Raw genomic sequence first — 18,984 nt, forward strand, 5'->3', positions numbered from 1 at the left:
TCAGTGTGATCAAAGATAACCAGGTACATTTAGAAGTCTATCTTTCAATATTCCCAGCTCAATAGTCAAAAAAAGAGACAGCAGAGATCTTACTGAAAACCTCAACCAAGTAGTTATTGCAGAACATACTCTCCTAAGCTTCTGTTTGGTAGGAATACTGAAGTGTTTAATTTTTAACTTTTCTAAATGAGAGTTTGAAAAATTAATGTTTTCAAGCTGGATATCCCTGAAGTAGGTGGCTGTTAAAGAACAGTACTGGGCTGGGAGGATGGTTAAATGGTGAAAGCTGGCCCAGGGTACTAATCTCTAAAGATAAATGGAAAGGCAGTCTCAGATTTTTTTTTTTCTTCTGCCTTTAATTTGAAAACCAAAAAGCAAGTTGTGAATATCATGCCTTTTCCTGGCTGCAGTTGTTCCTATCAAATCCTTCCAGAGGCTTTTCAGCTGTTTTGTCTGGCTTTCGACCTGATCTGTCAATCCTAGCCTGATACATTCCCAGCAGAAGTCTTGTGAAATAAGTGCACTGTTACCAAAAGACCACACTGAAAAACAAGCATTGCACAGGTATGAGCTTCATATCCACCAAACCCAAGTACTCCAGAATTATGGATGCTGTTTATATTTTAAAATGAACAAACAAACAAACCACTAGAAATACAAAGAAACCCACCAAACTTGGAACAGAAGTGCTTCCATGTGATACACAACTCAAGAACTAGGCAGGTATGTGGACTGTTTTGCAGACTTGTGGGATGAGGAAGGGAGAAGAGGCATCTCTTGATTTGTGATTAATCTCATTGCAGAAGGAAGTTAAATCAGGCCCTGATTTTATAATAGTGCTTTCCTTTTTGAGTTTTGTTTTTGTGACAGTTTTGTTGTGGTGGTGTTTGTTTGTTTGGTGTTGTTTTGTTTTTCAGGGGGGGTTTGTTCCCCTTGGTGCTGTTTCTTTTCTAAAGACTATATGGCAGGACACAACAAACCCATTCTCTTTGGCCTTTTGAGATGAATTATATTTTAATCCAGTTCATTCAGCATCTGGGGGATCATTAGCTTGTGTGGTGCTTCCCTTTAACCAGTTCTTTGCTGTTCCAACTTCATGATTCACCATCACTGTGTATACATGGAAAAGAAAAAAAGCCACACCATTGTCATGTTGTTGGGTTAGTTGTCTCAGCAAGAAATAATATGCAACAGTATCTCTCAAGTCCCTGAGAAGATGTTATCAGAAAGCAAATGTATCAGCCCTGCAACATGTCAAAGGATCGCATCAGTGATGCTGGATGCTGGCAGCAAGGGTGGTCTGATTTCTATGATAGTGGCTACCCAGTCCATGTTTCTTCCTGCTCCCAAGTGAGAATCATAGAATCAACCAGGTTAGAAGAGACCACCAAGATCACCCAGTTCAACCTGTCACCCAGCCCTAGCCAATCAACTAGACCATGGCACTAAGTGCCTCAGCCAGTCTTGAACACCTCCAGGGATGATGACTCCACCACCTCCCTGGGCAACTCATTCCAATGCCAATCACTCTCTCTGTGAAGAGCTTCCTTCTAACATCCAGCCTATACCTCCTCCAGCACAACTTGAGACTGTGTCCCCTTGTTCTGTTGCTGGCTGCCTGTCAGAAGAGACCAACACCCAGCTGGTTACAACCTCCCTTCAGGTAGTTGTAGACTGCAATGAGGTCACCCCTGAGCCTCCTCTTCTCCAGGCTAAACACCCCCAGCTCCCTCAGCCTCTCCTCATAGGCCTTGTGTTCCAGGCCTCTCACCAGCTTCATCACCCTTCTCTGGACATGTCCCAATACCTCAATATCTCTCTGGAATTGAGGAGCCCAGAACTGAACACAGTACTCAAGGTGTGGCCTGACCAGTGCTGAGTACAGGGGAAGAATAACCTCCCTTGTCCTGCTGGCCACTCTTTCTGATATAGGGCAGGATGCCACTGGTTCTCCTGGCCACCTGAGCATACTACTGGCTCATGTTCAGCCTACCATCTACCAGTACTCCCAGGCCCCGTTCTTCCTGACTGCTCTCCAGCCACTCTCTCTCCAGCCTCTAGTACTGCTTGGGGTTGTTGTGGCCAAAGTGTAGAACCCTGCACTTGGCCTTGTTAAATCTCATCCCATTGGCCTCTGCCCACCCATCCAGCCTGTCAAGGTCCCTCTGCAGGGCTCTCCTACCCTCCAACAGATTGACACCTACTCCTAGCTTGGTGTCATCTGCAAACTTAATGATGCTGGGCTCAGTCCCCTGGTCCAGGTCATCAGTAAAGATATTGAACAGGACTGGGCCCAGCACTGATCCTTAAGGGACACCACTAGCAACTGGCTGCCAACTGGATGTGGCACCATTCACCACCACTCTCTGGGCCTGGCCCTCCAGCCCATTATTGACCCATATCAGAGGGAATCTCTCCAAGCCATGAGCTGCCATTTTTGCCAGGAGTTTGTTGTGGCAAGTGAGCAATCAAACTGCCCCCTTTCTACTGGTGAGAACAATTTTTCACAGATAGAATTCTTGTATTAAATTTGACCTCATTATATGATTTTTCTCTTTGTCCTGCTGGTTTCTGCCTTGCTAGCTTGTTCCCTAGCACTTTCTTAGTATTGCTTGGTTCATGACAATTTTGACAATGTGCCATTTGTTAGTTTTTATTGGTTACATTTCAGTCAGCATTAAGAGAAGGGGTTTAAACCACCTCTGTTGTTGAGGGCCACTCATAATATTACAAATGTCTTTTCAAAGCGCCTTGCTGAATTAGGCACAGTGTGGGAAAGGAGTATTTTGTTCTCTACTGACTTATTCTCTACCTAGAACCTCTCTTTATAAGAAAGAGTCACCCTTTCTTGGACAGAAATACTAGGAGGGTGCCTAGCAGTGCCCAGAGAAAGCCAATCTGCTCTGGGAGGTGTAATAAAACATAGAGGGATTACTCATCAACCTACAAAGATGCATGCTATGAACAGGACAGGCTGCACTTCTGTGCTGCCAGGGGAATAAAGGTCTCCAGAAAAGAGATTGGTTGTGCACAGCTGGTACACCACAGAAATGACAGCTCTTGCCTGCCACCTCCGTGTCCACCCACCCACTCCTCCTATGTGCTTGGGACAGGAACCTCAACCTCAGCAAGGCTGGGAAACTTTTTGCCAGTCAGGATATCCAATTGCTAGTCAGCAAATCCAATGCAAAAGCACACTAGTAAGGATGGCATCTGAATATTATCTCAAGCTGATAGGTCATGATGCTTTTTCTTCTGAAAGCAAACTGTTTACATTCTGGAAAGTCATTTTAATGCTTAGAGTGCCATTGTGCTTAAAAAGGCCTTTTGGACTATAAATTCTGCTGATGTTATCATGTGGCTCAAGCCTATTTTGTCTTATACTCCCTATAGTGGTACGCTCAGTAAATCTGTTTTTAGAGAACCACTGTGGAAGCTGCCTCTCCTTAATTTTCTCACTGTGGACCACCATTTAGAGGCTGGAGGAGGAAGACCCAGATGGCTAGTGAATCCATCATCTTTTCTACCTCTTCAGGGTAAAGTACTGCATTTGCTTGCAGCTAGATCCTTGGATTGATGTCTTTTATTAGGAAAAAAGCCCTCACACACAAAAGAAACTCAACAAACAAAAAACCCCCCAACCAACCAAAAACAACAAAAAAAAAAAGCCCCCACAATACAATGATTTCTCTTGCATCAGGGGTAAGCAGAATCCTTTTAAATAGAAATAGCTGTAGTGAAGCAGCCTCATCCAAAAGCTACCTTGAAACTGCAGCTTTAGAGTATCTGAGTTGCAAACTTGGCAGCGGTGATTTAATGTCACTATTTCAATCCTGAGTAAGGAAGCTCTGAAAAGAGGAGGAACAAGATACTATGATGGTCTATAATGGGAGCTGTAGCTCTGCCAGAGGGGGATGATGAGCTGAGTTACCTAGTGCAATGGCAAAGAGAAGACCTAGGTCCTCTTGCTGCTAACCCTTCTTGCTCCCAGCCTTGCCTGCTGCTCCCACTGAACCAGGGATATTCCTGGCATGCAGGGTAGTTTAACTCATTATTATTGTAACCTGGCACAGACTAGCTGCTTTGCTCCCTCCCCAAAATTCAGCTGCAACCCAAGTGTGCAGGCCAGGCCCTTGCTTCCAGCTGGAACCAGAATTTTTAATTAGGGAAAATGGGAGTTAAAGAGGGCTTTAGGAGTTTTGGCCAAAATCCTGAGGAAGCCAGCCAGAAAGTTTACAAGCTGTTAGGATTGTGGATTTGCACCCCACTGGGATCTTTTCTTGGACCATGAAGTAGTGCTAGCTCCAGAGGAGCACTGCACAAGGGCACCAGGAAAACCCTCTGAGCTTCTCTTAGGGGCAGACAAGCCCCTGCTTGGTCACAGTTCCAGCCAAAACATCCAGCAGTGTCTCAGGGACCTATAGGCACCTGGTGGCAGAGGAGAGCTGAATATCTGTGTGAGTGAAGAGTGCCAAGGAAGCTATGCTGAATGCTTGTATTAACACCTTGGGAAACTGTGATTAAAGTCTGATCAGCAAATGAAACTCCATCTGTGCCATCTGGTTGTCTGTCTCACACAGGTTTACAACCACAAGATTATTTAGTGGTGCAATTTACAGGCAGAAACCAACTTAGAAGTAAGTGTCAAGCATTTTGTGTAAGTTAAATTCAAAATCCTCATGCATAAAAACTTCAGAACTTAAATAGACCAAAGGATCACTCTACTTGTAATTACATCTTAAAAATGTTAGATTATTTTGGAATGACACTGACCACATTTCTTCAAACATAATGAATTAAAAATACCTTGGGTTAGCAATTGATTCCTTTTCTTCCTCTCTTACAGTAGGCAAGCATTCACAATCAGCTGAAAAAGAGTAAGGAACAAGACTGTAGTTACTTTGGGCATTTCTTCTACATTTCTTTCAGAAGTTGCATCAACTTTTATGATGTAGTCCCTCTAGAATGCAAAACTCTAGAAGCTCTTCTGCACCCTTTTATCTGTAAAACCTGCATGATCCTCGTAAATGTTATGTGATTTAAATCCTCTTCCCCTTTGATGGGAGTTGCTGTAACTTCTTTATTTTATATATTACAGCTGGTTTGTCTACACCTATACACACACAAACTACTTTTGAGGACTGTTTCTTATAGACTACCATGAGGAGGACTATTTGTTAACCTTCTAATGCTTATACTTGCCCTTATGCTTTATAGTCTGGCTGGGGATTGGGGAACACTAACAAAACAAACCCAAACCAAACAACCAAAAAAACCCCAAACAAATATTTCTAACACTCCCATATGTCAAGTATTTGCTCCTTTCTGTCCACAGAATTAAAAATACTTTACAGCAGTATTTCCCTGGGTACTATGCTCTATTTCATGTCTGTCTTTCAGCACTGCTGCTTAGCACATGTTTCCTACTAGAGCTTACAGACCGCGAAGGTCAAAACCGCATCATGTGGAGCATTGTGGTAACACGAAGAATGCCCCAAGGGGGTTTATGTCCTGAAAAACAAAGCATCCCTAGGAGGTCAGGCAAATGAGCCATTTGGATATAAGGCAAGCGATCAGGAATGAAGAATATATTAGGAGTTCAGCATTTCCTAGCCAGTGGAAAGCTGCTAGCAGGTCAAAATCAGGCTTTGATTAATTCCTAGTTTACTGAACATCTGCATTCTCCTGAGGAGAACCTTGAAAGAGGATGCAGGGCCTTTTAGAAATTTTGACTGGGGAGACTTCAGTTGGGAGGCAAATGTGGTTAAAAATAGAAAATGCTTCGAAGGAACTAAGAAGGAGCTGAAGATGCTGCTGCTGGTAGTTATCACAGATAATGATTGCTAACTGGACTGAGACTTGCTGGAGAGGATGTCAGTGGCGAACAGTGCTGGCAGAAAAGAGCAGCCTGTGTGTCAGGTGGTAGAGATGGCAAAGTGAGTAAAAGGGCATAAAGAAGGAAGAGATATATTTGTAGGATCCTGGCAGCAGTTTTAAGTAAATAGTGGTCTAAACCATGAGTAAATACATGTTTCTTCTGAATAGCACAGTGCAAAGAACAGGACTGCAAAAACTCTACGAGGACTAAATGCTTCAGAGAAATGAGTGTGTATCAAATGTGTATTTGAAAACATAAATACTGTTCACAGCTATACATGTATTTAATAGAAGTGTCTACTGGAAACTTGAAACATGTATGACATTCCATCATATGTTAAAAATAAGCTCCCATACAAACTAAAATACTCTTCTGAACAATTCTACCCCTGACATTTGTGCTGCTATTTTAGTAGAAGGGAGCCAAGAACGCAGCTAAAAATGTTGTTGGAAAAGCAGTGACACACATACAAAATGTCTTCCATTGATATATTTTCTATGCATAGGATCTACCTCAGCTAAAAAGAGAGAGGTGATGGAGTAAAAGGGTTGCCATGTACCATTTTTGTTCATGCTGTTCATCCATTTGTCGAGCTCTTCCATTTCTATCTCCATAACAGAGGGTGTGTCTTCTTCAAAAATAGGACTTGAGAGGAGAAAAAAGGACATTATAAAAATGCTTAGTTCAAGTAACTTACAGTGTAGTATTTTCCATGAATCTTTCATAATTCCAGATGTTATATAAAATCTGAAAAGCCATCCTAGCCTAGTAATCTGAGAAGATGTCAGCCTGATGGGTGTGGATGAAATGGCTGCAAACAGTTGCGAAGGAGTGGTGGTGAGATGCCGGTTCCAGGCAGAGGTAGGGCTGACTGGGACATCACATGCTGAGGGACTCAGACAGTACATTTTAGGGTATGCTGGAGCAGGACTACTGCAGCTATTCTAGAACTGTCCTTACTGTAAATAGAAAACCAAAAAATAAAGTAGTTTGTCTCTGCCCTGCTGGAACATGCCAAAAGTCCTCTTGCTCCTGTGATAAAAGTGGAGGGCCTGCATCCTAGCTGTGACTGACATGGGCAGCAACTTCAAAAGAAAAGATTATTCATGTAAATGCCTCCATATCATAGAATCAGTCAGGGTTGGAAGGGACCACAAGGATCATCTAGTTCCAACCACCCTGCCATGGCCAGGAACACCCTAGCTGCATGAGCAAGGTAGCACTGCATGGGCAGGGACACCATTTAGCTTTGTCCCTTTGATGATCATTCCTGGGATCACTTGGTGGAAAAAAAATATTTTTAGGAAATCTTTTTTTTTTTCCCTGTGAAGTATCATTAGTAGCACTGGTCAGCAAAATGTAGCTTACTAAATAGTCATGATAAAAATTTTCAGGCTGGTAATGCCTGTGCAGGTTTTTCGCTTGTTTTCCCAGCAGCTAAGGCATTGCTTCCACAGCAGCTGGGCAAACCTTTCTGACTTCAGTGAGAAGACAAACTTGAAAAACAGGGGAGCAAAACACGGAGCTCATTATGAATAGTGAAAGCCTGCCATGAGCATGGGAACTGAGGCCTTTTGCTCATGTTGCACCTTGTATGTCTGATGGCTGGGAATGCTGGGGCTGCCTAGAGCGGGTGTAGGGGCAGCTGTGGGCACTGGCTGCCTGTGGGACAGCTCTTGCTGTTTTCTGCTCTCCTGCACTAGTCTTACACTCTCAGTGAGATACTGAAGTCACACTTTAGCCACTTCTAGAGGTAGTTAACTGGAGCAATTGATGGCAAACAGTAAAGGTGTTTAGTGTACAATTCCATTAAAACAGGCAGTGAAGGAGCTAAAAATCATAATATCCCATTAGGAGCTAAAGAATTTAATTTTTTAAAAAGTTCTATTCATAAACTTTACCTTTTCACATTTTCACTTCCCAGCTCATCTGGAAAAGAAAAAACTTGGTGTTCATAGTTCTGGTCTTTGTATATACAGACTGCAAACAAGCCTTTAGAAGGGTCATGTAAAACAAGCTGCCTTTTCAAAAACCATAATAGTTAACTTGTAGATGAAAGACAAAACATCTCATCCTGTTTTGTAATTTTCAGAGGAACCCATTATTTTTCATCTTGAGCACATGAAAAGCAGCTCATTATTAGCACAGCCCTGCTGGGAGGAAACTGACTGTTAGTGCTGCGGTGGGCAGGACCTTGCAGATGCACACTTCCCTGAGCAAAGCACACTGTCGTGGGACAAATGGTATCCTGAAAAGGAACCACTGCTGCAAAAAATGTGTTTATTGGAAGCACCAGGACGTTATACTGGCAGGCAGAATGCACACAGGCAATCCAGGTCTGCTGGGAGACTCTGGGAGTTGCTCATGGAGAGAAGAGGGGAGGTGGACTTGCCTGGCAGATTAAATCTCAGCTAGGCTAATGAAGCTGAACTAGGCAGATGTCAAAAGCTAGTTAGGATCCTAAGACAAAGCAAATGCAGGGGAGAAAAATAGTGTAACAGGTATTATTCAGTTAAAAAACTTTCCCTCCATGAATTAAGTGACTGAAAAGTCTTAGCCCCCCCCCAAAAAAAAGGCCAAGAACTACATCTAGGATTCACATTGTATACTGCCTTAAATCAGCCTATTTTTAATTCATTGTTGGCAATGGGAGCTGACACCTCCCCACTTGTTCCAGCATTCTCTGACTGCAGAGCCACTCCAGAGAACCATCTGCTCCTGCCTTGAGGATGCCCGAAATCCCAGCTTCATGCAATAGGCACGGGGCAAGAGATCCCAGGATTGTGCTCCTGCAAGCTAGCACATTTTCCATCCCTCTGAAAGGTGTACCTGCACTTGGGGTCATCCAGAAAGAGGCAGGTAACTAGATGTCTGGTTGTGAATTCTAAGTTGGCTATGATAATGGCCCTAAAAACTTGCAGCTGAGAAAGTGCCCTAAAAAAGATTTGAAATCTATGCTAAAAGCATGTCACTACCTGCAGGCTGAGGAGCTTACAGCTGTATTCTCTTGCAGAGGTGCTGATGTGACTATTTCAGGACTTCACTTACCACCTGTGTGGTCTTATGACATCTTGGCTAGTTTTTTGTGGCTCAGCACTCCAAGCTACCAATGTCTTTGTTAACAGATTGAGGCATCATCCTGAAGTGCTGCTGTCCCTATCACAGCTCCCAGGCTGTCTGACTATAGGATTCCTAGCTCTATTGTGGTATCTTCATACCTGCCACCACCCTACAGGAGTCCTTAGAAGTGTTCCTTAAAATGCTTTTGTTTTTTCTTATTCTATTGAAGCCTCAAGCAGCTTTATCATGTGAGCAGTATAGGCAATAGAAACATCAAGTTCACCTTAAATTAAGTGATTAAGCACAAAGGCAGTCATTTTTGCAGGCACACAGTTGCAGGCACACAGTTACATCTATACACTGATTCTGGCATTGTTGGGAGCTGGAATTCAGTGACACAGTTCCTATGGGTGTGCAGCATGAGCAAGAGGTGACAGGAAACAAAGCTAGTTTCTGCCCAAGGTAAAGTGTGTGCCCAGTTACTGCTGGCCAAGGGTAGATCCCTTTCCCCATCCATCAAACGTGAAACTACAACTAGAGAAGCACATTCCAGATGTGGTATCCCAGGCCTCCAAGTAACATTTTGTTAATGTTGAGCACGTCCTAAAAATATTCTTTCACTGCATAAGAAGACAAATTTACCTTGCTTAGACTTTTTCCTTTTGTGGTGCATTACAAAAAATATGACCAGCATCATCAGCAGGACCAGTAGTGCAATGGGAACAATATATATTAAGATAGACTGTTCTGCTGCTTCTAGGCTGTCCTGATTGTTCTCAACATTTAGTTCAGTACTTGGAGTACTTCGTATTTCAAAGCTGCTTTCAACAGTGCTTGTAGTGACAAGTACTGGCTCGTGGTCACCTGTGGTTGAAGGATGCGAAGCAGGAGGAGGCGTTACTGCAGTGGTGGATAATATCGGCAATCCATCTCCAGAACCATCATTTTCAGAGCCTGCCAAATATATGGGCACAGTTTAGCATTTGAAGGATTTTGTTGGTATTATCACCAGTGAGTCAAAGCATACAGCTTTAATATGTATTTTTAAATTTTGTATCTTTAAAAAAAAAAAATCAGCAGATTTCTTCCCCCCCCCCCCCCCCCCCCCCCCCAGATTTAGAGTCTCAGGCATCAGATGTAAAATCACCAATTTGTCACCAGATCTTACCAGTCCTGATCATGTTTGTTAGCTGGACTTTACTGGGCCTGTCTGCACAGACTTTTTTCCTGCAGTCCTCACCCTCATGCTTCTCAGTGAACCACTCCAACCTGCTTTGCTCCTCGGCCTTGGTGCATACAGTAGCAATCTCTTTCATCCCTTCCCTCACCAAAAGGGTTAATACTCCCTTTAGGGAGGCCATTTTCTGTGGTTTACAAATTCCTCTGAGTCACTTATATCCCTTTCTCTATGCTTTTCTCAAAGTTGCTAAATAAGTTTCACTGTGAAAAACAGAACTAGTGAAAGGAAGTCTGAAGTCTGCAGAAGCTGCTGGCTTTCACTTCTGCATGGACTAGAACAGGTAGCAGTAACACAGGTACTTGACTGGATACACATGCAATTAACATCTCCTCTGTCTGATCCCATGGGCTGGCTGAAGGAGCATATGCTAAAGAGTCAGTGCTGGTTATTCTTCACAAAAGATAAGACAAAGGGTTTTGAACCTTGATTTAGGTTTTGGTTTCACTTATCATACGCTTTGCAAGAGAAGGGACTGAGACTAGCTATATTGGTAATAGCGAAACAAGGTGGGGGTTGAGGCTAATTAGGTCTGCTTTGACTGTCATGGAATTCTGGGCTGATACTGTTCTCTATATTGGTGCCAAACATCTTGTTGTAGACAAAGATGCATCAATCAGTCCTTAGATAAATAATACCAATGTGGTTTTAAATGCAAAGCCTCACTAATTTTTCTTTGCATGAAATTAAAATGATCACCTTTTGTATTATCTGCCCTTTCAGATACAATGCTGGCATGGTCCAGCTCTTATTTTATGCAATAATGCAGGAATGGATTTAATTACTTTTGCAATGACATATTTCTCCCTGTTCCTGTAAAGTGCTGGGCAACCATATTTCCACTAGAGTTAGCAAGAGCTTTAGGTTTTCAGCACCTCAGTGCTGGCATTTCCAATCTCACAGGACTGGAACCAAAAGTACTTAGCATTTTAAATGCTTTTGTAAACACATTCATCTTCATAATGGCCCTGAGAGATGAGCAGTTATCATCTCCGTTTTACAGATGAGGAATCAGAAGGACAGGGATGCTGTCCTTCCCAGGCATGGCAAGTGAGAGAGGAAAACTGGGATTAGAGCGCTATCTCTTGCCTAGTCCATTCTGCAGCATCTCCTCTCCTGTCAGTTTTTTCTCAAAGAGGAGTATTTCATGAGACTGTACTCCAGGAAACCCAATTTCAAAGAGGTAAAATTATTTGAGTGTGACAGTAGTGATTTATCTAGATCTTTATGCTGTGCTCATCACTCAAGCACCTCATTGTTTTGTTCTTTCCTAAAAGTAGGAAAGAGTTTTAATACTTAAGAAATAATACCTGATATTTCAATATAGCATTTAATACTGTGAAGGCCACCAGACTCTTTCAATGTGATGTGACAATGAACATGTTAGCTTTTCAGTGGCAAAGCATTTTATATGGATAGTCTCTCTGTAATTGTCTTCTCTACTAGCATTTCAGTCAGGAGCAAAACCAATCTCTGCAGCTAATGACCCTTTACATGTGTGCTGCTCCACCCCTTCCCGTGACCTGCTGTCTATCCTTAATCCTATTGCAGAGGTCAGGAGGAAAAGCTCCTCTCCTTTATTAGTTTGGCCACTCGAGTTTTCTTTCCTGAAGTATTTTATATGTCCTGGTGCCTGTGGCCACTCCATTACAATTGCTATTGCACAAAGTGGTGAGGCATCACCAGGGATGGCCACACTGCAGACTGTGGTGTGATGGACCATGCCGCTGGTGGAGCCAATGGACCACTGCAGCCTCCCTGAACCACTTGGACAGCCTTGCTTCATTTTCTTCTTCTAGCCATTGCCCTTGAAAGCTGTCATCTGCCACATTTGATATGTTGACAAGGACAAGCCTGCTGCTTAAAATAGTGCAAATCAGGAAGGGTGTGGGGAAATGCCATATTTTTCATAGACTCTTAGAGCTAAAATGGATTTTCAAATGTCTAAAGCATGATGTGACTTTAAAGCAGAAGCAAACAGTCACACCTTGTTAGCTGCAGTGCTAAACTTTGAGCTGTCATGTATGCTGTGCTCGATTTCCAAGAGAGACTTTCCCAGTGTCTCTGGTACTTTTTATTTGCCTGGGTTTGAGCTATGAAGCAGATTTCACACCATTTGTCTCTGTGTGAAATAGAATTACCTTTTCTAGTCTCTAGGCAAAGAAAATAGCAAATCACAGGGAGTGACCTTGCTGCCACATATTTTTGTGCACTTTGCATAATTCTGGGGATGAAACAGCATCTCTTCTGTGAAGGCCATTTCTTCTTTGAGATGTTTTCTCCGAGTGAATTAAACACATCCTTCAGCAGAAAGGCAGCCAACTGCACAGTGTTCTTGCAAGGATATTGCTCTTATTTCTTGTTTCACCTGATGCTTTAGCACATCCCCTCCAGCTCTTCTGCCTGTCACCTCCAAGGACTAGAGCTCATGCCTGAGAGATGCCTCACCTGTCACATAGGGGCTGCTCTCACTCTTGGGCCACCCACACACCGCATTTTTATGTGGCAGGAAAATCAAGACATGCACCTGGCTTGCAGCAAGGGTGGATGTGTACCTCCAGCCTGGTGGGGAGAAATGGGCTTAGGCCTCCTATGCAGGCACAGTGCTCATTGCAGCCAGCTGCCTGGAACACGTAGGACCAATGTGGTTGGCCCCAAGGTAGTTGTTACAGTTTAAAGTGCTCAAAATAGGGAGCAGGCAGTGTTGCAGTTGTTCAGTAGAGTGAATGAAAGGCGGACAATTGTTTGGTTTGCAGCAGGGCAGGAGAGCACCTGAAAGTCAGAGAGTCTGTGAGATGCTATTCAAATATTTTCTGCATGCCTAAAGGCAGAACAGATTTGAAGTGGTCATTCATACCATGAACTATATTGTCAGCTATGCTTGGGTTTCATCTTTTAGAGATATATTAGTTCCCTCCAAAAGGGAGTCTGACTATAACATAACATACATTCATAATGGAAAACCAAAGCCTGTGGAGTGGAAGAAGGAACAAGTCACATCTCACCATGCAGAGATCTCTTTGACTTTGCAAAGCATGTGCACTTCCTTTTGTTATGCTCAGCCTCATGCTGTTGTCAGCATGTTGTCATGGTTTCTGACATCCGTACTCAGCCTCCTGCACATCTCAGGCAAGGAGCTGCACTACAGCACTGTTACAGCAACTTTGTTTCCAGCTTTGTCTCGATCACATATAGCGTAACTGCTGGACACTTCTGCCCTTGTAAAAGGAAGTGGGTAGGAGCCCACCACAACTTCAACCCAGCCCATATTGCTACTTTCCATGCTTTCAAGAGCAAAAATGAGAGGAACTGGCATGCAAGTGTGTCCTAGTCTGACGGGGAGCTGGGCAGAGCTGGAGCTTGTAGATAAGAAGCTAGAATCTAAGAAGCCCTCCGATTTCCATCCCTGAGATATTAAGGGCTATGGTCCTTGGGGCACCTAAATGCCTGAACAAGAACTAGCAGTGGCTTAAAAAAAAAAAAAAAAAAAAAAAACACATTCCATTACAATTCTTACAAAATATAAAAAGGCAGAGACCATGGTATAAGATATTATTCAATATTTTCTATTTTAAATCTATGCTTGGATCACTGATGGACTTTGCATGTGTTTTGGAGGTGCTCCCAAGCCTGTCTTTGAAGGGAGACAGAGGGAGTTGAATAAACCAAGCAGCTTTACAGATTGGAGTTCAAACAGCTCCATCTCAAACAAACAAACAACTTTCCTGTTGTTGCAGCATTTCTTTCTCTGAGGTTCATCATTCCGTGATGAAGTGGGCAAAGAGGTTTCTGATTTCATTTGGAAGCAAGGCAAAGGAAAATAGCCATCAGTCAGCACATTTGGTTCTGATGTAAAATTATTGGAGCTCCTGCTGCCTTCTCATCAGAATCAAGGGTTGGGGCCTCTGAAGGGGATTTTTGAAATTACACTATAGAACCTATGTATAGAAGAAGAGGGAGAGGATGGGATGAAAGAAAAGCAAGAGCTAAGTTAATGAGATAATCAGGCTTATTAGTGTGAAAGGATTTTTTTTTTTCTTCAAAATTTTCTGTAAGGTATGAAAGTGCAAGGAAAGGAAGGTTCACAGGAGGCTGTAAAGCTGTGTATGCTGGTGTAGAGTTACAACATCCTATATATCACTCCGGTCTGTACATACATTGTTTCTGGCAGTATAGTCATACCACTCCACGTGGTCTGTATGATGCTCTTTCCTGTCGCTTGACTCGTGCCTGTTCTGTTCCCCTCCTGTATTTCCTGTAAGAAAGGCTGTTCCTTGCCATGGCCATGGCTTGCCCAGCAGCCTGTTGTGGCAGGTCCTGCCTGTCAGTCTGGCTGAAAGAGAAATCCTGAAAAGCCTGCAGGCTAGCTGTCGGGCACATACGCTCCTCAGATGAGGGAGCGCAACCATTTCAGGATGGCTGATCTGTAGACAAGATCCTATTAAAATGGGGTGCTTAGAAAGTGCTATCTAGGTATAACCTGAAAGAGGAAACAACTGTGCAAGTTCATTTATAAACGATGGGAACTGCTGTCTCCTCGCTGTACTTCCATCCAGCTGCATTAACTGCTGGTGTTATAAATCCAGTCACGCTTCTTTAGCCTCAAACTGTGAACCTGTAGTCTCATTTCTCACCCTCAGTACTAGAGATTTTCCAGGCCAATTTATGCATTTATTGCATCCACTTAATCTTGTGGTTTCCAGCTCTGCATCAGTGATACCCTTGCGACCTCACAGAGATGCAAATCTCTCAGTGCTCCTTGCTCTCAAGACGACTCTGAAATTAAAGATTCAAAAGCTCTACTGTCTCTGTAGCTATCATAAAAATAGAAGTAGACTGGGGTCACTGACTGAAATTTACTGTACAATCTTGTTGATGTAAAGGACGAGTTTTCTGAAATGTCCCTGGAGCACTTAAATAGAACACAGTGGAAATTTATGCATGTGGATAAAAGGAATAGAAGTAAACATGTGCAAGGAATTGACGCGTTCAGTAGAAGGGTTTTTTTGTCTGCTTTTTAAGGGGCTGCACTTTGGAAAGAAAGGAGGTAGCAAATCTTCATTTCTTACATTGTTTCTTTGCTAGAAAATTATAATGGGTGATTCTGACGGGTTCAAACTCAGCCTTAAGTTCATTGCTTGCACCGGGGAATAGGTCAAAAATACTACTGTCTTAGAGACTTTGTAGGGGACTTCACCTAAAAGGTACTCCTCTGCCAAAGACAGAGTTGCTGCCTGTGCTCATGGTAACAGCTGCTAAGTATCTGGACCTTTGACAGCAATGTTTCTTCGAATGACAACGCAAAACAGTAGTGCTCAGCCACAGCTGAAATAAAGCACTAATACTTGCAGCCATCTCAGCACTTCCACTTAAGTGTCACACGCTTCCCTGCTCCTTTCCCTCATGCATTATCTTGCTCCCCATGTCAGACCACTTGTGCTGCAATTGCCTCACGTTTCACTTAACACTAAGGGAGATGGCATGCCCTGGGAAATGCCCAAAAGGCCTTTTCCTGTAAGTTGTAGAAGGGCCTTAACACTTGTTCCTAGGGTCAGCACATGCCTTGGTAGCAATGTCACCTAGAGAGGGGAGGCCACCACTGTTCATCAGGGGGCTTCCTGCCTGCATAAATCAAGGGGCTGGTACAAACCCTCATGTCCCCTTGGTGTGTTGCTGACACTTGAGGCATGCTCTTAGAGCTATTGGCTTAGAGTAATTGTAACATAGCCAGGAGAAAACTGTCTGTTAATCATAACCCAAATGGCAAGGCCAGGGTTTTATATAGCTTCAGCATGTTATGGGAACAGGACTTATAAAGGTTTCAATCCATCTGCACTGCAACATTTAATCATACTCTTACTGCCTACTTTGTAAATGGTTTCTAGACAGTAGAGGTAAGACCTGGGAGATATCCAAACGCTTCTGCCTCCGTTGTTCAGTAGACCACTTTAAAGGTGTGTGCTGTGTCTCAGACTGAAGAAAAAAAAAAAAAAGAGGGGGAAAAGCTCCTTTAAAAGTCCTTCTCTTTTAATCTATGAACAAGAAGGGGCAAGAGCAAAGGATCCTCTGGGGAGTATGCCCTTAGTAGAGGGCCTCCCAGCCACCAGTGCTTTTGAGGTACACAGGCCCCTATATAAACTCTTTCCACCCTGATTTCTCCCCCAAAGTCCAAGTTCACAACTTCTCCCCTCCTCCCCTTGCCCATCTATCCTTGCAGTCAGAGTGAGCATCAGGTACGTATTGGGACTAAGTGTAAAAGCCACCTTTATGCAGGCAGCAAGGATCCTTGCTCTTCCCTGGTTGCATGCTCTCGTCCCCTTTCCCAGTAGCTGAGGACTGCCTCAGGAGACCCAAGTCTAACAGCAGACAGAGAGAGCTCTGGCAGGACTGACTCACTCCCATGAAGGAACCATTACAATATCAGCCAGAATTTAAAGGCGGACCTAGCAGGAGGAAGCCTCCAAAAGCAGTGTGAAGTGGATGGAGCACCTGGTATGTGACATCTGCCTGGTGCTCTGTCCAGCCTTTAATGCCTAGCTCAAAGACGGGCAGTGGGGGCCCAGTTTTAGGCTCGGGGCATTGGGGACTAAGGCATCCCTCCACTCTGTGGAGATGGTGATGAGATACTAGAGATTAGTACACTGCAAACAAGCTAAGGAAGCTGGAGCATGACCACTCTGTTACTGGAGTTGTGTCCTTGTTTTTTTTACCTTTTTCTCTGTCTGTGGCAGCACTTTTTCCCCTGGCTGTTGTGATTCTGGGCTACATTCAGTGCTGCAAGCATATTTTCCTAATGTGTTTGTAATGCAGCAGGGCTGTGGTAACATAGACATGAGCAAGCAATTCTGTACCTGACTGAGCTCACTATTACAGTGAAGCAAGACTCCTAACCACAAGCAGCTCAGCAGTGTGTCAGGAGCCAGCAGCCCAGCTTTACACCCTCCTTATAGTTCTTGCTTTCAGGGGAAAAAATGGCCATACGAAAGCATCTATTTCACGAATGCATTTTAAAACCTTAATAGAAGAAGTTCAGTCATAGCTGAGAGTGACAGTTCTCTCCCAGCTTTCTGGGGGGCTCATGCTTGCAACAGCAGCACAGAGGCAATAAATCTAGTACATGAAGGCACTTGGGCAGTTATTTGTTTGACATCAAAATGCACATAAGCACCACCTGGCAAGGTTTTACTAAAAGGGCTGCATGTCTTGAGCAGTCATGGGCTGACAAAATGCCAGTGGAACAAACTACTCCCTGCCAACAAGTGAGAGCCGCTGCTACGACACCCCAACACTTCAACATTTTATTTCCTTTCCACTTGTAGTTCTTCCCTTCAGGCATGAAGGCAGGCATGGTCCTGGTCACTTTGTTCTGCAGCTGAAGATTCTAAGTATTTGTTTCCAGAGCCATCTGCTCTTTTGTTAAACCGGTTTCGGTGCACTGGGACTATGGAGACTGGCAGTCAGCTTTTGAATGGAAGCGATTCTCCATCTCTAACTTCACTATTAAATGCTGGTAGTATGGGTTTAAAAAAGTACAAGAAATCATTAAAATCAGAACCAAAGTGCCTGGCAAACCAGCATGAGAACTCCAGTTCCCTACACACCTGCAATTTAGGAAGTGTAGGAATTGTAGGACTCACAGTATCACAGTATCACAGTATCACCAAGGTTGGAAGAGACCTCACAGATCATCAAGTCCAACCCTTTACCACAGTGCCCAAGGCTAGACCATGGCACCAAGTGCCACATCCAACCTTGCCTTGAACTGCCCCAGGGACGACGACTCCACCACCTCCCCAGGCAGCCCATTCCAGTGCCTAATGACTCTCTCAGTGAAGAACTTTCTCCTCACCTCGAGCCGAAATTTCCCCTGGCGCAGCCTGAGGCTGTGTCCTCTTGTTCTGGAGCTGGCCACCTGAGAGAAGAGAGCAACCTCCTCCTGGCCACAACCGCCCCTCAGGTAGTTGTAGACAGCAATAAGGTCACCCCTGAGCCTCCTCTTCTCCAGGCTAAACAACCCCAGCTCCCTAAGCCTCTCCTCGTAGGGCTTGTGCTCAAGGCCTCTCACCAGCCTCGTCGCCCTTCTCTGGACACGCTCAAGCATCTCAGTGTCCTTCCTAAACTGGGGGGCCCAGAACTGAACGCAGTACTCGAGGTGTGGTCTGACCAGTGCAGAGTACAGACTCGGTTCTGCTGTTCAGGATTAGGTCTGAAGAAAAAAAGTCAAAGCTTGGAAAGTCAGGCAGCTGAAAACAAGGAGGGAAACACAGCTAAAAGAAACGGAGAGCAAGTCCCCACAGATCTTCTAGCACTCAGTTTGGAGGGTGTTGCCCTCCGCCTCAGTCCCTTTGCTGCAGGCACAAAACGTGGTCGCACCTCAGAAGGTGAAAGGCACTTTCTTACTCACCGTTTCCAGCAGATCTTCTAGCCAGCGACAGGGCAGAAAGCAGGGCGATGAGATTTGGCTTTCGCATGCTACCCTGGCAGCGCTTCCACCGGAGAGGTGCTTCGGAGGGCTCCTGCTTCACCTAAACATTTACATTTCCTGTTTCCTGCCGGGGAGCATCTGAGCTGCATTTCTTCAGGAGATGGACTCTCTTTGATGGGTTTTAGGAAGTGATGTAATTCCGTCTGGGCCTGTCAAGCAAGCAAGCAATGATTGCAAAAGAAAGAAGGAGGGGAAAAAAGCTTCTGCTCTTCAAGCACTAACTCAGCTGCAGCACCTTCAAACTGTAGGTGAGGGAGCTCTGACTCCCCTTTACTTTTTTGACTCTCAACTTTACTATCGCCCATCTTCATCTACATTCAGTGT

The 18,984-nt window shown here is 44.1% G+C and overlaps 1 protein-coding gene across 1 annotated transcript; it reads right to left on the reverse strand.

The window, feature by feature from the left end:
- Window positions 1-335: 335 nt before the first annotated feature.
- Window positions 336-18,728, reverse strand: TMEM154 (transmembrane protein 154). Its single transcript, XM_064149374.1, has 6 exons — window positions 18,580-18,728; window positions 9,581-9,892; window positions 7,780-7,807; window positions 6,438-6,523; window positions 4,807-4,867; window positions 336-1,110 (listed from the first exon to the last, which is right to left on the reverse strand). The coding sequence occupies exons 1-6, from the start codon at window positions 18,644-18,646 to the stop codon at window positions 1,095-1,097; spliced, it is 570 nt and encodes a 189-aa protein (XP_064005444.1). The 5' UTR covers window positions 18,647-18,728; the 3' UTR covers window positions 336-1,094.
- Window positions 18,729-18,984: the final 256 nt, after the last annotated feature.

Source organism: Pogoniulus pusillus, chromosome 9, assembly GCF_015220805.1.
Source record: "Pogoniulus pusillus isolate bPogPus1 chromosome 9, bPogPus1.pri, whole genome shotgun sequence".
Taxonomy (NCBI): Eukaryota; Metazoa; Chordata; class Aves; order Piciformes; family Lybiidae; genus Pogoniulus; species Pogoniulus pusillus.